The sequence below is a fragment of the Orycteropus afer genome, unplaced genomic scaffold, assembly GCF_000298275.1.
Source record: "Orycteropus afer afer isolate SDZICR_OR568_19922 unplaced genomic scaffold, OryAfe1.0 scaffold00694, whole genome shotgun sequence".
Taxonomy (NCBI): Eukaryota; Metazoa; Chordata; class Mammalia; order Tubulidentata; family Orycteropodidae; genus Orycteropus; species Orycteropus afer.
The window spans coordinates 949,069-961,297 of NW_006922281.1; the positions used below are offsets into that span (position 1 = coordinate 949,069).

Consider the following 12,229-nt stretch of genomic DNA (forward strand, 5'->3'; position numbering starts at 1 on the left):
CAGTGCCTGGGCTGAAATTATCTCAGTTCTATCATCTTTCGGGACCTTAGTCACCATCCTCAGGGCAGGCAGATCTCGGTACTTTTTCTCCATACCCTGGGTGGACTCCTGAGGTGCCTGGTTCAGTGGGGGTCCTCAGTCCCTCCCCTCTGACTGGAACAGGTGTGGATAGGATCCATCTTGGCCAAGAGAACTTGAGCTGTGCTCTTCTGGTGGTTTGCAGAGAAAGTTTACTTCCTTGATGAACATCATTGGTCTCACATGATGTTTGTGATGAATTTTTCCAGCCCCCAAGTCCCCTAACCCAGGGACTGCTTGCCTCACATTGCTTTGATGAGTGCAATAGTAAAGACCTTGTTTACCTTGTCTTTAACTTGGGGATTCTTTTCAGTGTCTGATAGTTTGAGAACTGAGTTAAGCTTGAGACCTCCAACTTTGTGTACCTACCTCCGAAGAGACAGCAGGCTGGGAGAAAAGAGTTTGATTTCATTTCCATTGCTGCTGAAAGCTGCTCAGGTAAGAGTGCAGGGCATTGTGGGCTGAATCTTGTCTGGATTTCAGAGGTACCTGTGGGCCCTGACATCACCTTGAGGAGGGGCCTGTTTTTGGGAGAACCTCCAGTGTTTGGGAGCAAGCAGCAGCATGAATTGGATCTCTTGTTTCCAGAGCATGTTCTGTGTTCCCCAGCATTGTTGAGGGAAGCTGTTCCCCAGGACCATATGACCTGAAGGTCATTTTGGTACACAGATCACTGGCTGTAAGACCTTCAGCATCCAGAAAAGAAAGAAAATTGATACAGATAATAAGGACTGGGGGGAAAACAGCAAATTAGAACATTTCCATGCAAAAGTACATCCACAAATATTCCAGTCACTGGCTGTGTGGGACAGGGTGGTACAGCCACAAAAGACATTTTTGTCTGTGTGGTTGAGTGGGCATCTTTACTGTGCAGGACAGAACCCTAGCACTGAAAAGAAAGCTCTCGCAGTCTTGGGATGTAGCTTTAGTGAACCAGTCAGAGTTCCCACCGACTTGGGTGGAAATGGCCTTTAGTGCTCATCAGATTCTTCTGTCCACTGGGGAGGAGCTGTCCTCCTTAGAGCAGGAGCTGTGAGATGGCAGAGTCACTAGAGTCATTTTTTATACCTTTATTGAGGCATAATCAACATGGAATAATCTGCATATACTTTATATAATTCAGTAGGTAAATTTTGGTGTATGTATACACCTGTGAAACTGGTTCTCTGGCCATAACAAGGAACGTATCTGTCCCTCCCAAATTTACCTTGTGTCCCTTCATAATCCCTCTCTATCTGCCCTTCCAGCCTCTCACCCTTAAGCAACTATTGCTTTACTGTAGATAAATTTGCATTTTCTAGAATTTATGTAAGTGGAAGCATTAAGTGGTTACCTTTTTTTCTGCTGTTTTTCATGCAGCATAATTATTTCATGCAACATGTTGGGTGTATGAATAGCTCATTCTCTATTGCTGAGTAGGAAGTATTCTATTGTATAAGGAGCTCTGGTGGTGTAATAGTTAAGTGTTCACTTGTTAACCAAAAGGTTGGTGGTTCGAACCCACTCAGCTGCTTTGCAGGAGAAAGACCTGGTGATCTGTCCTCAGAAAGATTACAGCCAAGGAAGGCCTATGGAGCAGCTCTGTTCTGTCACATGGGGTCGCTGTGAGTCCAAACTCTACTTGACAACCCTAAGAACCACAACTAACATTCTGTTGTACAGACGAAACATTGAACGGGGACAAAACCTTCTGCCTTCTCTAGGCCCTGGATGGTGAGACTGGGCAGGAAAGGCAAATCATGGACTAGGCATCTGTCCCTCTGAGGATAAACTACTTTTGACTTATCAGCAAAAATCCCTCCAGATCCTTTTAAAGGCTGTGCCCAGGTGTGAGCAGAATGGAGGGCCCAATGGAAGTGGACTTGCCTCTGTATGTCTGGTTGAGCTCCTGGTGGAATGGTGGCACCTCAGAGGCTCAGCGTTTTTCTGTTGCTTTCTCCTGTGTGGTGGTGAGCCATCCCACCGGGATACTCGCTGCTGTTGCTTCAACCTTCATGGCAGTCATTGATCCTGCCTCAGGGCCACCTCAGAACCTCCTGCAGCATCTCCAGCTGACAGATGGATCCTCTTTCCATATACTTTTGTACTCCTGCTCCACCTGTCCCTCCCCTGGGACAGCTCTCCACACCCTGTATTGCCCTACTGACCCACCTGGCACCTCCTGGCCCTCCCTGAGCTCAGTCTACTGCTGATGGCCGGATGCCCCAAGCCCCACTGCCTCAGCTTTTCAGCTGTGCACTTGCCTCCAAGGCTGGCCTGACATTAACTTCCTCTCCCTGTGCCTTGAACAGTCTGTTTGGGACCTGCTGGAGCTGCCCTTCTGAAATGCCTTCTAGTCCTCTTTGGAAATTCCTGAGGCAGCACCTGTCCTGCTGCCCCCAGGGGAGGGATTTTCCTTTTACTTGGGTACATGGTTGATACTGCTCCAAACTTGGCCTGCAGACCTAGGGGAAAAGTTAGGTATACAGGACTTATGATGTATTTGAGTTAAATGAACCACACTTAGGACCATCTTTTTTTTTTTTTTTTTTTTTTTTTTTTTTTTTTTTTTTTTTTTTGGTACATTTTATTGTTAGTAGTGTTATGTGCTGTTGAGTCATCTCTGACTCATAGCAACCTTACATACAACAGAACGAAACACTGCCTGATCATGTGCCAGACTCACGATCCCTACTATTCCTGAGCCCATCGCTGCATCCACTATGTCAACCCATCTTGTTAGGGGCCTTCCTCTCTTTTGTTGACCCTCCACTTTACCAAGCTTGACATCCTTCTCCAGAGAATAGTCTCTTCTGACGATATGACCAAAGTAGTTGAGACAAAGTCTGGCCATTCTCACTTTCAAGGAGCATTCTGGCTGTACTTCTTTCAGGACAGATTTGTTAGGTCTTTTAGCAGTTCATGGTACTTTCAGCATTCTTCACCAACACCACAACTCAAAAGCATCAACTCTTCTTCAGTCTTCCTAGTTAGTAATATGTACTGCATGTAGTGTTGCAGGAAGTAATTTACTGATGTTATTCTGAGATGTTCACTCACAGATATTTAATTTTATGATTTATTGATCAGGCTTGTAAAGATAATGATAAAAGGCAATAATAATGAAAACTAAAAGAAAATTAGGTATTCAGCTTACCTCAGAACTGACTTAGGATGGAGTCGTTAGAAGGAACCTCATAAGTCGGACTATTGTATTTGTCAACCTCCATCTTAGATGACGTCTTGGCATTCCTTCTTCACCGTTAGCTGGTGCACCTGCACATCACTCTGGCTAGTTAACTATGCAGCCAAAAACACCCATTTCTTTTTCTTAGCTCCCCACAGCCACCACACTTAGATAATTTCCACAGTTCCTCTTGTGTTGCTTCTTGCTTTTTAGTTTCAAAAGGACCAATGGGCACTTATCAGCAAAAATCCCTCCAGATCCTTTTAAAGGCTGTGCCCAGGTCTGAGCAATTGCTCCACCCATGATCTCCATGTGTGCCAAGACTTGTGAGCTTGCCATCTACCCCCGGGACCTGTGAGTAATAAAGTTATTTATTTGCATTTTTGTGTCTTGTGGTTAAATTGGAACTTTCCATCTGGGGCAGTACATAACCTGGGCTGTGGGAAGAAGGATCCCTGATGACAGTGGTGAAGATGCTCAGCTGTGAAGCGAAAGGTTGATGGTTCAAACCTACCAGCTGCTCCAAGGGAGAAATGTGGCACTCCCTAAAGATTTACAGCCTTGGGAACCCTGTGGGGCAGGTCTATTCTGTCCTTTAGGGTCTCCATGAATTGGAATTGACTCAACAGCAGTGAGTTTGGTTTGGTTTGCCTGGGCTGTCGGAAATTGCTTCCTGTCCCGTGGTGACAGTTGAGTTGCAATCACACCCAGGACACGAGGCCATGACTCTGCTCTCCAGCTACCATTTCAGAAATTGGTATCTGGTAGATAGAAAAGTACCTTTAGGAAGGCAAACCCCGTGCAGGGGTCCAACCTTCACCCTTTCCCCTCAGTCCTCGGAAGGGTCTCCACAGGTCGCGGCCATTGCACCTCTAGGGGTCTCTAGGAGCATCATTTCCCTGCTTGTTTCCTGCCGTCCCCTCACCTAAGGAAGGACATTCTTCTCTTGGGTGCCTTGTCCCTTCACCATTGCCCTGCTGTGCCAGCCCTCTGCATGCCACTCCATCACAGGCCTCTGTCAGTCATTGGAGAGGGGGTGTTTTGTTGCCCGGAGTAGCAAACAGCAGTGGTCACTCCCAAGTGGCTGTGCTGAACAAGCTCACGGGAGCCGGGGGGGTCACCTATCAGTGGCCTGGAAGGTTCTGCCACCATGTGGTTTGAGATTCTCCCTGGAATTGCCATCATGGCAATGTGGGCTCCGCCCCGGGAGTGGCTGCAGTAGTGCATCCACGGGTTCGCTAACCAGGGCAAGGGGAAAAGCGTCTCCCGTTTTCCCTGTCAGTGGAGTCTGATGGAAGGAGGTGGGTGGGTCTCCAGTGGATGATTACTATCAAAGGGTTTGGAGAAAAATGACAGGAGGCATTTTTCTGATTGGTGGAAAAAACAGCTCGGTTAAGTGCACTGACCCCTGCCTCAGGAGCTTATGAAGCGTCTAGGTAGTGTGTTCTGTCGCACTTATTAAAATGGAAGGGCAGGAAAGTCAAGGGAGCTAGGAAATGTCAGAGGACCCAGAACAGAGAGAGTCAAACATCTCCACCAGGGAGGAGCTCGGCCAGCAACACGTGACTGAAACAAGGGCCCAACATGCCTCATGGGCCAATAGGGTCCTTCCCGAAGGACAGGGAGGACCAAGCATCAGGGAAGAGGGGTCCACATAAACTAGATCTTGGAAGGAACAGGGTCCCACGTGGAAACCACCTGACTGACCCTTCTCTAGGGGAAGTGTGGAAGTCCTGACCCTTTCTACCTGTGACTGTGATGTCATGTGGGCATATGGTCTTTGATGATAACAGTCAACACAAGGGGGCCACGCCATGTGTGACAGATGGAGTAGAACTGCATACAGTTTGCTTGGCTGCAATCTTTCCAGTTACACCAAGCCTGCCTTCTGTGACGCTGCTGATTGGGTTTGAACCACCAACCTTTAGGTTAGTAGTTGAGCACATACCAACCTTTAGGTTAGTAGTTGAGCACACACCAGAGGGCTCACTCTACTGGTAAGTGGGCTGACGTCCAAGCGTAGGGAGGAGTAGGCTCGGGGTGGGCGACACTGGTAGACCCTCCTAGTGGGAGCCCACTGGCGGATGTGGAACTGGAGCCCCGCTGGGCAGGCCCACGGTCTCCTGGTAAGGCGGGCCAAGGACTAGGGAAGAAGGTGGCTCATTACCCAAGGGAGCAGCGAGCGCACTGAGTCCGTCCGGCCTCTGGGTGTCGCCCTGCCAGGTGGCTCTCTCCAGCAACTCGCTGGGATCTCTGAGGAGCGGGCACACGAGGGCGACCCACGCAGCGCTCACTTCCAGGATCAACCGCCGGTGGCTGAGGTGGCAGGAAGGGCTGGAAGGACCTTGGCACTGGGGGCCATAGCAGGCCGCGCAGGCAGGGCCCCGGCAGCAGGCTCTGGTCGCCCGGCCTGCTCGCCCCACGTCCCCTGGCACACACGACACCTGTGCAGGCAGCTCCAAGGGTGTGCCACCTGCTGCTGCTCAGAGCCGCTGCTCAGCCAGCCCTCTCTGGCCCTGGGGCCTCGCACCACACCTCCCCTAGGTCAGCTCCTCGCAGAGTCGTCCCCCTATTCCAAAGCCAAAACCAAACCTACTGTCACGGAGTTAATTCCAACTCACAGCGACCCCCAAGCCGAGATCTGCCCTCAGTTTCCGAGGCGGTAGATCTTCACGGAAGTAGGTTGCCCCACCTTCCAGCCGAGCTGCTGGTGGGTTTGAACCGCCAGCCTTCTAGTTAGCAGTCCCCCATTAGGTCTATTCTATCTGTGGACATTCTTACAGCCCAGACAAGTAAGTATGTAGAAATATCGTCAGTCAACCCCAAGGATCCCCGCTCGTGCAGCGCCTAAGGCATGTGACTGCTAACTGGAAGGCTGGCGGTTCACACCCAGCCACTCCACAGCAGCAAGCCTGGGCAATCTACTCCTGCAAAGATTTACCACATTGGAAAACCAATGGGGGTTGCTGTGGGTCAGAATCAACTTGATGCCAGCGAGTTTGAGTGTTTTAACCTTATATATGGTCCTTTGCATATTCCCTTTTGCCTAGACACACCTGTCCAGTCTGTCACCTCCGTATCCACCCGCACAGTTATTCCTGACAACGCAGATTGTGTGTGTAGAAGTGTTCCCCTTTGTTACCTGCACCTCTTGTGCACCTCCCTGTGTCTTCTGTTTCCTGTGTGGTGTTGCTTGCTCAGTGCATTGCCTTTCCCTTCACCCAAATCAATACTCGTCTCTACTTAGCCAGCAATTTTCCCTCCCATCCTTGGTAACCAACAAACTTTCCTTCCATATGTGAACCTTTCCTTTTTACAACTGTGGACTCATACCATGTTTGTCCTTCTGTGAAAAACCTGTCATCCTTAGACTCAACCTTGAGGTCATTTGTGACAAATTCAATGTTTTATTTTAGCCATACAGTTCAGTGGTGAGGCTGGGTTACTCTGAAGCACAATCTAAGAGGGGAAAACTGTCCTGTGTCCTGGAACACACCAGGTGGGAGTGGAAACCCCGCGTGGTGAGGTTGTGCTGGGCACCTGTGGGGGCTCTGTCTGCATGAACAAGGCCTCTTGTGACTGTAGCAGAAATTTTTTTTCTTTCCCCCCCACCACTATGGAACTATTCTGTGCCACTTCTGAGAAGGATATTGTACTGGCCAACTTGGATTATTCCCATGGATCAAGGAGACTCCCATGTCTAGCGAGGACCCAGGCCTTTCCACCTAGAGGAGAGTTTGGACAACTTCACTCACGGATTCTCCATTTGTCCTAAATAGGGTGACACTCTCATCCATTGTCTTCCCTTTTTTTAGTTCAATTTTTTTACTCCCCTTCCCCTTACTGTTCAGTGGTGCTTAGGACATTCTGGGATACAGGTATACCTCTGAGATATTGCGGGTCCGGTTCCAGACCACCGCAATACAGCAAATATCGCAATAACACTAGTCACAGGAATTCTGTGGTTTCCCCGGGGCAGCTAAAAAGTTATATTCACACTATACTGCAGTCTACTAAGTGTGCAACAGCAAGATGAAAAAGTTTGAAATACTGTGAGAATAAGCAAAGTGGGACAGAGACAGGAAGTGAACAGCACATGCCATTGGAAGAACAGCTTTCACAGACTTGCTCCACACAGGGTTGCTGCAAACCTTCAATGTGTGAAAACCGCAGATCTGTGATGCTCAGTAAAGCCAAGCGCAGTAACTTAGGTGTGCCTGTGCTGCCCTCCATGCAGGTGCTGGCGTCACACGTAGCATTTCACAATACCGCATGGGCACCCTATGGGCATGTCTGCTGTCCTATGGGGTCACTACGAGCTGGAACTGACTCAATGACACTTAATAGCTGCCTGCCGTGGTGTGATAGACCCTCACAGTCCTCACCCTTCTGCTTCCTGCCCCATCTCCCCAGCTCACTGACCTCTTAATGCTTGCAGTGCTTCACGTCCTGATGGCAGCCATCCTCCCCAAGGCCACCTGGACCTCAGTTGTCCGGGCAACCACAGGTAAACCTGGAAATGAAGGTGGGAGCCACAGTGAGGTAGAAGTGTATGGTTCACAGCAGATCCTGCCTCAGGCCGAGATGGATAGTTTGAGGGAGGTTGGAGGGTGAGAAAGTGGCCAGAAACCTGTGTCTGAACTTGAACTCAGGGATGGGGCAGGAGCAGGAGCAGACAGCCCAGCGGTCAGTGTTGATGGTCACCAGACAGGAAGGGACTAGCAGGAGTGGAGACTCCAGGGCCCAGACTGTGCAGTGAGATGCTGGAGTCCTGGCCATTCATTCTTGCCCCTTGTCTTCCTGGACTCTCCCCAGCTGAGGTTCTAGGCACATGACAACAGGACTGTGGAACTCAGCCACCCAACCTCATGCCCCATCACTTGAAAACCCTCTAGAATTGCCCCATCCTACTGCCTGGCCAAGAAGCCCTGGTGGTGCAATGGTTTAGTGCTTTGCTGCTAACCAAAGGTTGGTGATTTGAACTCACCAGCAATTCCATGGCAGAAAGATCTGGCCAATGTGCTCCCATGAGGGTTATAGTCTAGGAAACCCTATGGGGCAGTTCTCTCCCAAGGGGGTCACTATGAGCTGGAATTGACTTGTCTGCCCCTAACAACTCCCTGCCCTAGAGTGACCTTTCCCCTTCTACCCCTGCCCCCATCTCCCCATCCCACTGCTCTGTATAGAATTAGAACAGGGCTTTGAACAAGTTCTATAATCCCTGTGGTAAACAAGGGTCACATATGTGTTGCATAGCAACCAGATCTGTTGCCTACGGTATTTTGACCCAAGTAGGAAATTAACAGCTGTGTCCCACTCAAAGATGGCAGCTTCAAATGTGTGTCGCTCTTGAGTCCTGCCAATAACATTGCTCTCCAAAGTTTTCAGTCCTTCCCCCTGAAAGTTTCAGGACCCTGATGTTGGAGACTGGATTACTGGCAGGACTCTGAAGAGCAACACACACTCAAAGTGGTGTGATTGACTGCCATCTTTGAGAGCAAATCACACCACTTTGAGAGCAACAGTTGTTAGTTTCCTACTTGGGTCAAAATACCATAGGCAACAGATTTGTTTGCTCTGCAACACTTCCATGGCCCTTGTTTACAGTGTTGATCACTGAACCACTGTGAACTGGTTTGATGCCCGAATCAGTCCCCACATTTAACAAAGAAATTCTTGGGCCTTGGATGTAATCATCTGCCCTTGATCACCAGGTCAGCTGGAATAGAGGAGAGCCCAAGTCCAGGCTCCCAAAGGGCTGCAATGGCTCCTGGGAGTCCACCAATGCCAAGAGCCTAGGGATGCAGGAATGAGCCTAACTCTCCAAGCCAAGCATTAGGTAGCTTAGAATCACTCCGTGCCAGGTCAGAGACTCACTTCCCTCCACACTTGACTTTGACCTTGCCCCTTTAGGATCCCAACCAAGGACTGAGCCCTCAGACTTCCCCAGAGGTGGTAAACAAGCCTGACTGCTACTTTAGCCACAACATCCCCATACCACATCCTTCACCCCTGCAAATAAGGTGATCCAAAATGACATATGGCCAGATTTCATGAACACATCAAGAAATGGAGCACAAATTCTTGGCAGCTGGGGGACTGAGATTCCCATATTCTTGCTGTCAGCAGAAGTTGTCCCTACTTCTAGAGGCCACCCATATCCACCGACATGTGGTCTCCTCCTCCATCTTCAAAATCAGCAATAATTCAGATTTTCCCAAAGTACTTCATCTCCTAACCCGGCAGAGACCATCTACGTTAACTAGTGCCACTGTTAACAGAAATCTAAGTGGGTGGTTCTAAAGAACAGAAATTTTTATTTTCTCACAGTTCAGGAAGCTAAAAGTTCAAATTCAGTGGGTGGCCCCTTCCCACCAGAATGCTGACGAACACCCAGCCTGTAAGATCAACACTCTGTGCTTGCTTACCTGGGTTCCTGGCACTTGTCTGTGACTCACCACTGTTCTGGGGTTTCAGGCTCTCAATAGGCAAGTCCCAGCACTTTTACATGACAGTGCCCCATCTCCCAAGAGCTGCTGTGCTCCCAGTGTGGTACCCAGTTGTCCCCAGAGCCCCCCATACTCTTCCAGGTATTCCCTAGAGGTACAAAACCAAATGGAAAGTACAGGTGGTCCCTGACTTCTGATGGGGCTCTGTCCTGGATAACTCTAAGTTAGTTCTGCCATAAGTTGAATACCCCATTTTTAAAAAAAATTATTACTGGTAATTTATTATCCATGAGTTTACCTTTATAAATTTGGTCTTTCTCTTCTGGGGCTGGCATGAGGACTCTAACATCAGCAAATTATATACTACAACATTACATGTAAAACACATTACTAATAAGATGCACCAATACAAAGGATGGTCGTAAGTGTAGCCTGCCATATTCATATCTCAAATACGTCATAAGTTGGGAACTACCTGTAATATTAAAATATCATCAACTCCAAAAGTCCTATTAGATGAGTACAGAGAAGAATATTTACTCATGGTCCACCCACCACTATGAAGACCGACAGAGATGTCCCTTAATGTAGTTTTTCAGTATGGATTCTCAGGTGGCGAGTAAGATGGTGTTTCCAGCCAAACGATTTCCCACAGTGATTACATTCGAAATGTCTTTCCTCACGATGAGTTAACTGATGCTGGGTAAGGTAAGCCCTCTGGCCAAAGGCTGCTCCACACTTCCCACAAACAAAAGCTTTCTCTCCAGTGTGGATCCTTCGATGGCGACTGAGCTTTGAGCTGAAGCTGAAAGCCTTTCCACATTCTGGGCACTGGTAAGGTTTCTCCCCAGTATGGATCTTCTGATGTTGGCTCAGTCTTACCCTGAGGCTGAAGGCCTTCCCACACTCGCTGCACTCAAAGGGCTTCTTCCCGGTGTGGACCCACATGTGCTGTGTTAAGGAAAATTTGTAACAAAAGGTTTTTTTACATTCTTTGCACTCAAAAGGTGTTTCTCCACTGTGGGTCCTTTGATGACCCACAAAAGCACAGAGCTGGGCAAAGACCTTCCCACACTCACTGCACTCATACGGCTTCTTGTCGGCATGAATCCTCTTGTGGCGACTTAAGGAAGAGCTGTCACAAAAGGCTTTGCCACACGCTTTGCAAGAGAAGCGTTTTTCTCCAGTGTGGGTCCTCTGATGCTGTACAAGATTGGAGTGCTGAGTGAAGTGTTTCCCACATTCAGTGCATGCATAGGGCTTCTCCCCGGTGTGGATCCGCTGGTGCTGGCTGAGGTAGGATCTGCGGTTGAAGGCTTTCCCACACTCAGTGCACTTGTACGGCTTCTCTCCGGTGTGGATCATCAAGTGTCGAACAAAGTCTGCTCTCTCACGGAAGGCTTTCCCACACTCATTGCACTCATAGGGCTTCACGCCAGCATGGCTCCGCTGATGTTTAATCAGGAGACAATTCCTGCTGAATGCTCTCCCACACTGTTGGCATTCACAGGGGCTCCTCCCTGTGTCAATTAACATGTCTTTACCTGGTCCTTCTGAGTTCCGCTCACAGCGAGTGTCTCCTGGAGAGACCTGTATCCCTGAGTACAGACTACCACGTGTCCGCACAGTGCTGAGTTCAAGGCTCATCCCTCCACAGTGGATCTCCTTGTGGGACACGACTCTTTTTCTCAAATGCCTTTCCTGGTTTTCTGTTGGGCTTTTCTGTCTTCCCATTTGAACCAACCTGGAGGCCCTTGAGCCTCCCTGAGCTGGTCGTTCCTGCAGTCGGGCTCCATCAGCCATCGCTGGCTGACAAGCAGTAGGCTGTGGGGTCTTGGGCTGTGTTTTGTCACCTGGAAGTGAATACAATATACAAAGAGACCTGTTAGTGATGCCAACAGAGAAGAACAAAAGCATCACTTGAGCTAGAAGATTGAAGATGCAACAGGTGCCTCTGGGGTCTACAATGTTTTCATGTCAGTGACACTCAGGTTTGCAAAGTTCTTTCTTTTATAACTCTTGACGCCTGAGAAAGAAAAGCCTGGAAGAGGCTGGAGCCAGGGACAGGGGTTCTGCAGGGGAGAGAGCTCCTGAGAGACCACAGTGGGGACAGTTGGGAAGAGTGAGCATAACAGATCTTCAGCGTGTGTGCTCTAAGGGGTGTCTGATTGTACACTCCGAGCACTGCCAAGGCCCCTAACTCAGGCCAGATGGGAAAGAGGATGCAGGTGGGGAGGGTGCCCAAGGAGGTGGCCCATGAGCCCGCACAGAGCAGCCAGACAGAGGCAGTGGGACGGCACTGTTGCCCATGGAGACAGACCTCCTCCACGAAGCCACGAGATGCTGTCATGCATTCAGCCACGGTATTCTGAACTTTACTAGCTACAGCAGCTACCTTAAATTGAGCCTGCCTTACATAAAACATTTTAAACAAACATTGCATAACTCATGCCTTCTATGTTTTGTTTGCAAACCACACCAACCCCATATTTTTTTAAAGTGCTGCTATGCCAATTTTCTTTTTACATGTTCCTCT

At 49.1% G+C, this 12,229-nt stretch overlaps 1 protein-coding gene across 1 annotated transcript; it reads right to left on the reverse strand.

Moving 5' to 3' along the window:
- Positions 1–10,275: 10,275 nt before the first annotated feature.
- LOC122151766 (zinc finger protein 599-like) lies at positions 10,276–11,340 on the reverse strand. The gene has a single exon (XM_042783147.1). The coding sequence runs from the start codon at positions 11,338–11,340 to the stop codon at positions 10,276–10,278; it is 1,065 nt and encodes a 354-aa protein (XP_042639081.1).
- Positions 11,341–12,229: the final 889 nt, after the last annotated feature.